A 10,000-nucleotide genomic window follows, 5' to 3' on the forward strand; every position below is an offset into this window, starting at 1 on the left:
ACATCTCTTTATTATTTCCAAAATGTTGTGTTCTGTAACATTTGTCTATTTTTTTATGGATAGCTGCTGTATTTATAAGAATACTATCATCAAGAAGTGAGAAGTAGTTTGTCTGGGTTTGCCACCAAAATTAGCTAATATGAACTCTGTCAAAATAGTTTGTATCTGTCATCCGTGAATTGTCAATAATGAAAGTACAGTATGGTAGCCATTACTTTGCTGAGTTATGCTGTGATTTGGCACTAAATCTATTGTCTTCAGTTAGATGTTTAAACCAGTAAAAGGCAAATATTTGAATATTTATAATATGGAAATTGTTTAAAGAGAGTTGCAAGTAACAGCTTATTTGGTATGGTATGTATTTTATTTTATTATTTCATTTTTGCACAACAGAGGTGTTGCTTCATTAAGAGCTATTGCATATGCCATGGGTTAAAATGTATACTTAATCATTTTTGTCTTGTCCAGGTTATCAACTCGTTATGTAGGAATTTTGTATATTATGAATCAGTGTTATTTATTGAGAATAGTTTTGAAGAAATTTTCATTCTTTCAGGTGCTGGTCAGGATGTTGGTCGGAGCTGCATCCTGGTCACTATTGGTGGCAAAAATATCATGTTGGACTGTGGAATGCACATGGGGTAAGTTGCATGCAACGCCTTAGTTTAGAAATTGTGAAGCATTTGTAACTGAGGCAAGAACAGCACATGTATCTGTATAACTTTTTAATTCTTTGCTGAGGAAAAGATGGTCTGGTTTCTGTTATTGTTAGGACTGAAGTGGTATAGGAAAGGATCTTATTTCAGCATAAAAAACATGGAAATTGTGTTTTATGTTAGTATTTTTTATGGTCTTTTAAGTATTTTCTTTTTTATGTAGTATGTTAGAGAAGTAAGTACTGTTGATGGCAGGGTATATTATCAGATCAAATATCAAGTAATGTACAGATAGACAGAAGACATTGATCAGTGGAAATTTGAAATACAAAGCAGCAGACTTCCATGATGAATGATATGGTTAGTGTATTTTTACACAGGATAATACTGAAATATTTTGGAAGGTAACGTAAAAGGTTCTTTCAAACTGGTAACTTTTGTATGTGTAGGTGTCTAACTCCTAAAGTATTGAATGAGTAGTAGTAGAGTAATATTGCAAAGTTTAACACACCCATCGTATACTAATTTGAGGTACTAGTGGATTAGAGCTGAGTTTTAAGTACCAGCTATGACTTGCTGGTTATCTCCATCAATTTCCAGTGAATTTATTAAATGAGAATTGCTGTACGGGAAGTGGAATGAAACAGGTGGTATTTCCAGCCAGGATACTACATTTTGCTCTTCATTTGTCCTGCAGGTATAACGATGAACGGCGATTTCCTGATTTCGAATACATAACTGAAGGAAACTTAACTGAACACTTGGACTGTGTCATTATAAGTCACTTCCATTTGGATCACTGTGGTGCTTTGCCCTACATGACTGAGATGGTCGGTTACAATGGACCTATTTACATGACACAGCCAACGAAAGCCTTGTGTCCAGTCTTGCTGGTAAGGACGCCTTATATCCATCTTTTAAGTTGTTGTCTTTTAGATAGTACATTCATTGTATTTCATACATGTTCTTTTTTCAAGACTGATGTATCTAAGGTACAGGATATTATGTTCTATAACGACACCCAAGTACCATTGTGATGATAAACAGTAATTTTTGCAAATTAATGTTTTGGAATTTAGAGTAATAATTTGAATCTCTGGTCACCTTAAATGTAAAACCTCTTTGATCAGTTATTTAAAAGTGGTGAGTTGCTGAAAGATGTTGTTGTAAAGACACAACTGCAGTAATTCATCATTGAATGCTTGTATTGTATTGTCTCGATCTGCGTTTCATGTAAATTAAAATGTATTTTATATTATAATTTTGATGGAGATGAGGAATGGAGACGTGTTTGTCATAGGTGCAATGTTTTATATTTCAATCAAGATGATCGTAAATTTTGGAATCTCTTTTGTACAGGAAGACATGAGGAAAGTTGCAGTTGAAAGAAAAAGAGAAACAAATTTCTTTACGGCCAGCATGATTAAAGACTGTATGAGAAAGGTCATCACAGTTACGCTGCATGAGATCGTACAGGTAATTCATCAGTTGGACAATTTTATATACACCATTGTCATAGGGAGTGAATTTGGTAATTGTCCATTCATTTAGAGTGAGGGTTTTTATATCTGAATTAGTCTTCTTTTGTGACATCACTTTCATGGATGTATATAGACATTCTGTTTTTAGTTCAGTGGTTCCTTCAAATTGATTTCTGTCATGACCTTTGTTAATAGGCATTTTAGCAATTTGTTATGATTGCAATAGAAAGATGTTCTCATGTGTAATGTCATGTAATGTGCTAGTTGGTTAAGCAATATTTGCTCTTGGTGTCAGTTGTGCCAGACTAATACAAATGGAAAAGGAAATAAAACCAGTTGATGGTTCATGGAATTTACTTGGTTTCCAATTGGGTCAAGGATGCGATTCCTTTTAAACCTTACACTTCTGCTTCAGTTCTATAGAGGCAAATGTTAAAATGCTCCCAGAGGCTGAGCATGACTTTTTTTTCTAATAGTCGTAAAGATCTCAGTGTCTTGAAAAGTAAGATGAAGGCATTTGTTAGTTTAGGAGATGTTATGTTGTTGGCAATTGCATCTAATTTTCATAGTCTACTTTGATGATAATGACAGTTAAAGCAGACAGCAGTTATATTAGCTTCAACTCAGGTTGTATCTGAGAATCTGAGATGCTTAGGAACTGGTAATGACCATCCATACTAGATGACAAGGATTAAATACGGACTTTTATAAATAAGAAGGAAAAGAAATGGTAGGGAGAGGTTGCTGATGCAGAGATCCATAAAGAATTGCTAAGGACAAAAAAGGCACCAGATAATGGGCACCAATCATGACATAACCAGTCCATCATGAATTAGCCATGAGAGAGATTGTAATTTTGGAGCCTGTGAAATTGAGCTTAGTTATTATAGAACTAGTCATAATGATGTTTAGTGCAGACATAGTCATAAAAGATGGGATCAGTACCAAACCTCTAGGGAGGTCCCTTATTGACAATGAACCAGCCATTATGACTCGAGCCAAGGAAATTTCTTTCTTATTCTCTTAGGGTTGTGTGATGTGACATACAGGGGTATTCATTATGTTATGCACTTCCTAAATAAGCAATTTATGTTTGAAGACTTTGTAATTTAATAGTGTGTAGTAAGTCCGTGACCATAAAAACTAGCAATATGGTGAAATAGATTTTAAAATTTGTTTTATGTAAAATTTTGATAGAATTATTTTTTTTCCAGGTTAACAAGGATTTAGAAATAAAAGCATATTATGCTGGGCATGTTCTTGGTGCGGCAATGTTCCACATCCGTGTTGGGTCACAAAGTTTAGTGTATACTGTAAGTACATTTGTTATGCCCCATACTATACTTTATCAGGTACTGTATACTTAATTTAATTCAACTGGTACATGGACAGTATACATACTATTAACTGTTGATTACTTTGACACTATAAATATGGCAGGGAATTAAAAAAAATTTAATCACATTCAAGTAACACTCATTCTAAATGAGAATTGTTGACATTCTCCAAATAAGTAAACAGTTTTTTTGTTAGATCTTTTAACTCTTGACTCACTTCACAGAAAGGGAGCGAATGAGTCTGATGGCTGACCAGTTTCTTGGTGGTAGGTTGCTATTATAGTCACAACCCATCTGTTTTTTTATTTACTTTTCATCCATTTTATTCCTTAAGATGAAATCAGGGGCCTTTATAGTCACTGTTTGGATGTGTCATCCATCCCATTATCAGAATAAAGTACATTTTGAATGTTGATAAGTTGGGTGATTAAGTTGTTTGAGATTTTTGTTGAGTAAGATTGATGTACATTAACAATATTATGTGTTCAGTGTGTGGTGTGATCAGCAGTGAGTTCTTGTGGCTTGAGGGTAAACAGTTATAAAATTCTTTGTGAAATTTTTAGAAAATTTGCATGTCTCATTTCATTTCCATATTGTTTCATTATAACAGGGGGACTATAACATGACACCTGATCGGCATCTTGGAGCTGCCTGGATAGATAAATGTCGACCAGACCTCCTTATCACAGAATCCACATATGCTACAGCAATTTGAGACTCAAAACGTTGCAGGTGATGTTTTGTGAATTTCAAAAAGTTTTCCTTGAATAATGAAATTTTTTGTCGTTCACAGAATCTCGGAACTTTTTCTTGTTTGTGACGTAATTGTGATATTGAAAAAGATTTACCATACAGTATACTATGAAGTTTGTTTTTGGCTTTTAACGGAAAGGATCTGTTCTTACTGTATATACAGAAAAGTGTTACCTCATGTTTAGGCATATAATTTGATAAGCTATGATTTTCAGAGAGCGTGATTTCTTGAAGAAGGTTCACGATTGTATTGACGGAGGAGGCAAAGTTCTTATACCTGTGTTTGCTCTTGGGCGAGTTCAAGAGTTGTGCATACTGTTAGACACATACTGGGACAGAATGAACTTAAAAGTTCCCATTTATTTCACAATGGGTTTAGCTGAAACGGTATACCTTCATTGTTTTTCTCCTGTTACACCTTTCAAACCCTTTTGTCAGTTTCCGTTTCAGCGCTGAATGACTTTTGGCCTAAATTCTATATTCTGTCTTGATACTTATTAGCTTTTCCTAAATTCTCATTTTCCCAAGGCATTACTTTGCAACGATAAAGCACTTTGTTTGAGTAGCAGTGGTAAAATGTCTCTTTTCATAATATTTTGGCAATGAAAAGTTATAAGATCACTTCCATTTTTCAGGCAAACAAATACTACCGCATGTTCATAACATGGACGAACCAGAAGATACGACGAACTTTTGTACATCGCAATATGTTTGACTTCAAGCATATCAAACCTTTTGACAAGTCATACATGGATAACCCTGGTCCCATGGTCTTTTTCGCCACTCCTGGAATGTTACACGCTGGACTGTCGTTGGCAATGTTTAAAAAGTGGGCTCCAAATTCAAATAATATGGTAAGTAAACTATATTCCCCATCATATAAATTTCTGAAGTAATTTGAGAATTGTACATGTACTATGTAAGAGCTGTAAAATTTACAGAAAAGATTTGAATGTTTGTCAGAAGAAAATTAATGATACTTCAACAATCTTGTTTTTTTCCATTAGTACATTGCATTCTAGAGACCTGCGTAACATGGAATGGCTTTTAAGAGGGAAAAGGTTCTTCTGATGTAGTTTTCTGGTATATATTTTAGCTAATAGTGCCACTGGTGAAAAAGAACAGGTTAGTCAGTTTGCCATGAATATAAACTTGGGGCCCACTACCTAACACATGCAAAAATCTGTCTTAACCCTTAATGGACAGGCACCATCATATGAATATCGATAACAGGTTTTGAATGGTGGAGGGGCTAACTCATGGTGAGTATCAACACTATTATGCACCATATGATTTGGCTGGAACGTGAGGGAGTGATTTTCCATCACTTCAGTTGCCCATAAATGACTCGTGGCAACTGTACACTCAGCTCAGCCAACTGGGCATCTCAGGGAGTTAGTATTGTTCTTAACTTGAAGGGGAATGTTTTGCTCCTCTCTCTCACATGACATTTTATTTATTTGCTCATAAATATACCCAGGGAATGCTGTGGATTTTAGTTCTTATATTTTATGGTATTATGTCAGTTAAAATTGAATTTTGCAAAGAAAAGTACAAAGAAATATTTGTGCTGTAGCTACCGTCTTTTTTTCTTTTTCTTGTTTTTTCTCTTTACAGCCATCCCAACTCGCATATATCACAATCTAGTGAGTCCCCAAGGGAACAGAAATGCTTTTATGTCTTCTAAGACCTGCTTATCTCTCACAACATTGTTCCTAATATAATAGTAATAGTTATTATTCCATATCCCTGTCTTCCCCATAATGTATGGTAAACAAAAATATTAAGGTATTGTTGGTTTAGTTTATTTTACAGGAGTACAAGTTTTTGGTAGACCAAGAAAGAGATGGCGTGAATGTGTAAGGGAAGATATGTTATGGAAAGGTATTAACGAGAACGATGCACAGGACAGAAATTGATAGAGAACTCATTCACAACGGCTACCCGATATAAAAATGGGTTAAAGCTGGGAAGGAGAAGAAGATACTTTGTAGTGTGTTTGCTTATGAATTTACTCTTTTCTTTCAGGTTATAATGCCTGGGTATTGTGTTCAGGGTACAGTTGGCCACAAAATCTTAAACGGAGCCAAGAAGGTGGAGTTTGAAAACAGACAGACTGTCGAAGTTAATCTAGCTGTTGAAGTGAGTATTATTGTAATATGTATACGTATCATATGGTGTATTAAGCGCCAGAGGGAGTTGAGTATTGGAATGCAAGTATATTTGGGATGAATTATATTTGTATTTTAATGTTTGTAATTATTGACACTGAGAGAGTAGATATGCCTGTAATAAATTGGCTGCATTTTTAATGGTCCTTTTTCTACAGTATATGTCATTCAGTGCACACGCAGATGCAAAGGGCATCATGCAGCTGATTCGACATAGCGAGCCAAAAAATGTTATGCTAGTTCATGGAGAAAATGCTAAAATGGATTTTCTGAAGCAGAAGATCATGCAGGTAAATGTCATTCCACTGTTGTTTTAACAGTAGTAACTGCTTCTTGTTGAGGTTGGTTGTGACTTAATTGCATTGATTGATAGCTTCTCTGTTAAATCCCGAATCAAATCCCTTGGGGATAAATCTGGAGCAAGAAGATCTGAGTCCCTCAGGTCCTTCAAGTTAGGAACTTTGCCCAGGGATTGACCCATCCTTCTGAATTTTTCTGTAATAGTAGAAAAGAATCTGGCCATATCCAGGATTCATTCCTGAAGCATGGGTAGAGAAGTTTTGGATGTAATAGGACTTGTTGAGGTTATGGTCCATTAAGTGAAAGGTTTGGGGGGGGGGGATTAGCTATCAGAAAATTATATCCATTCAAAAACTTGCTTTCTATCTTTCCCTTGCACAAGGTAGTTTAAAAGTTATACTTGCATAAGACAAGAAATGGCCAGAACATTAAGGAACAAAAGCCAGTGTGGTAACTGGAACGCGTACCCAATCAAGTACCTAGGAAATGGAAGCTTCTTCCATAACCTTTGCTACTTCCTCCCCATCCTTATATGAGAATTCCACTTGACAGACTAAATTACCTGCCAAGTCAAACCATGTCTTCCTTATCTTCCTCAGAGAGAGAGAGAGAGAGAGACCTTACCTTACAGACCTTACATCTTGTTCGGGTTGCCCCAGGTCCCTCAGTGTGAGGCACCTCTAATGTCTACCAGAGAGTGCTAGTACATCTTCCGGTATATTTTGCATCTTCCAATCTTGGATGGTCTGGGATGCAGTTTAGATATTTGTCGAGCTTATTCTTAAACACATCTACGCTCACTCCTGATATATTCCTCAGATTAGCTGGCAACGCATTGAATAGACGCTGCATTATCGATGCTGGTGCGTAGTGGATTAATGTCCTGTGTGCTTTCCTTATTTTTCCTGGTATATTTTTGGGCACTATTAATCTACCTCTGCTTGCTCTTTCTGATATTTTTAGTTCCATGATATTTTCTGCTATTCCTTCTATCTGTTTCCATGCCTGAATTATCATGTAGCGTTCTCTTCTCCTTTCCAGACTATATAATTTTAAGAATTGTAGTCTTTCCCAGTAGTCTAGGTCCTTAACTTCTTCTATTCTAGCTGTAAAGGACCTTTGTACACTCTCTATTTGTGCAATATCCTTTTGATAGTGTGGGTACCATATCATATTGCAATATTCAAGTGGACTACGAACATAGTTTTATAAAGCATAATCATGTGTTCAGCTTTTCTTGTTTTGAAGTGCCGTAACAACATTCCCATTTTTGCTTTACATTTTGCCAACAGAGTTGCTATTTGATCATTGCATAACATGTTCCTATTCATCATCACACCAAGGTCTTTAACTGCTTCCTTATTTGTGATGGTCTCATTATTAGGTCCCTTATATGCATATAGCTTTCTTTCTCTGTCTCCATAATTTATTGATTCAAATTTATCAGAGTTAAATACCATCCTATTTACCTCTGCCCAATCATATACTTTGTTAAGGTCTCTTTGTAGAGCGTTCCTATCTTCATCACAAGTATAATTTCTCTACTTATTCTTGTGTCATCTGCGAACTACTCACTACCGAATCCTTAACATTATTGTCTATGTCTTCAATCATAATAACAAACAGTATTGCAGCTAACACCGTACCTTGCAGCACACCGGATATTACCTTGGCTTCATCCGATTTCTCGTCGTTTGCAATAACTATCTGTTTTCTGTTGTGTAAAAATTCTTTTAACCATCTTCCTACTTTATCCACGATATTGTGTTTTCTAATTTTCTTCGCTAATATATTATGGTCTACTTTATCAAAAGCTTTTGCAAAGTCTAAATAAACCACATCTGTTTCATTTCCGCTTTTCATATTTTGAATATGTTTTCACGGTGGACTAACATTTGGGTTTTGTGTACTTTTTCCGGGTACGAAACCATGTTGTCCTTTATTAAAACAAATTATTTTTTATTAAATGTTTCATAATATTTTTCTTCATTACCCTTTCATACACTTTCATTATATGTGATGTTAGACTCACAGGCCTATAATTACTTGCCTCTAGTCTTGATCCACTTTTGAAAGTAGGGGTAATATACGCTAATTTGTGCTCATCATATATCTTGCCTGTATCTACACTTTGTCTTAATAATATTGCAAGTTGGCTTTGCGATAGAATGAAACTACTTTCTTTAACAAAATAGCAGGAATTCCATCAGGCCCTGCAGCAGCTCCATTTTTAATTTCATTAATAGCCTGCACAATATCAGCTTCATTAATATCTATGTCAGCTAAATATTCACTATTTTCGTCCCTTACTTCTATATCATTATCTTCATTATCTATTCTAGGGGTGAATTCTCTCTTATATCGTTCTGCCAGTATGTTGCAAATTTCCTTTTTTTCATTCGTTAATCTCCCTTCAATTCTCAGAGGGCCTATTTCTATTCTTCTTTTATTCATCTTCTTCGCATATGAGTATAATAGTTTGGGGTTTTGCTTGATATTTAATAGGGTTTTTTCTTCAAGTTCCGTTTTTCATTTTCTTTTGATTGTATAATCTTTTTTTCTGCATTTTCTATCTTACTTTTTAGTTCTATAACTTTCCATGCATTTTTTTCTTTTGCAAGACCTTTTTTTCCACTTTGATTTTCTGGAACAAGATTCTTCTGTCTCTTGTATGCATGAATGATGTTTACTTTTCTTCTTCGGTATATATTTTTCCACTATTATCTCCAATATTTATATAATATCTCCGTATTTACCCTTATGTCATCACTTACGAAAATGTTATCCCAATCTTTGTTTAATTCTTCATTAATTTCTGACCATTTTATATTTTTACTGTAGAAGTTGTATTTTCCATATCCTTCCCACTTTTTCATTTCTTGCTTATCTCTATTTTCACTTGCTTTGGAATGAACTGTTAATTCTATGACATTATGGTCTGAAATACTCGCATTATAAACTATTATTTCTTTAACATAATTCATCTCGTTCACAAATACTAGGTCTAAAGTATTTTCCTTTCTTGTTGGCAGGTGATTTATTTGTTGAATGTTGTATTCTAGTAGCATATCTAATAGCTTTTCAAATTGCCTCTTATCTTCTGCACTACTATTACTCTCTTTTTTATATGTATAAGTACAACCACAATCTCCTATTAGTTCTTTCCATTCTACGAAAGGAAAGTTGAAAGTCACCAGATAGGAGAATAGTCCAGTCCTTGTGATTTCTACATATATCATCCAATTTTTCAATTATTAAGTCAAATCTTTAGTATTAGGAGGTCTATATACTATGTTCATCAA

The 10,000-nt window shown here is 34.8% G+C and overlaps 2 protein-coding genes across 11 annotated transcripts in view; one reads left to right on the plus strand and one right to left on the minus strand.

The window, feature by feature from the left end:
* Window positions 1-10,000, minus strand: part of LOC135199505 (THO complex subunit 2-like) — a 608,436-nt gene that overhangs the window by 149,634 nt on the left and 448,802 nt on the right. The window lies entirely within an intron of this gene.
* The window catches only part of LOC135199503 (integrator complex subunit 11-like), a gene marked incomplete at its 5' end in the record, with an annotated part of 43,651 nt that continues 34,212 nt past the window's right edge, over window positions 562-10,000 (plus strand). Inside the window, 9 exon segments of the mRNA XM_064227611.1 lie at window positions 562-641; window positions 1,354-1,549; window positions 2,016-2,132; window positions 3,352-3,450; window positions 4,085-4,206; window positions 4,443-4,614; window positions 4,863-5,081; window positions 6,256-6,369; window positions 6,557-6,688. Coding sequence (XP_064083681.1) covers window positions 562-641; window positions 1,354-1,549; window positions 2,016-2,132; window positions 3,352-3,450; window positions 4,085-4,206; window positions 4,443-4,614; window positions 4,863-5,081; window positions 6,256-6,369; window positions 6,557-6,688 — 1,251 coding nt within the window.

Source organism: Macrobrachium nipponense, chromosome 25 (assembly GCF_015104395.2).
Source record: "Macrobrachium nipponense isolate FS-2020 chromosome 25, ASM1510439v2, whole genome shotgun sequence".
NCBI lineage: Eukaryota > Metazoa > Arthropoda > Malacostraca > Decapoda > Palaemonidae > Macrobrachium > Macrobrachium nipponense.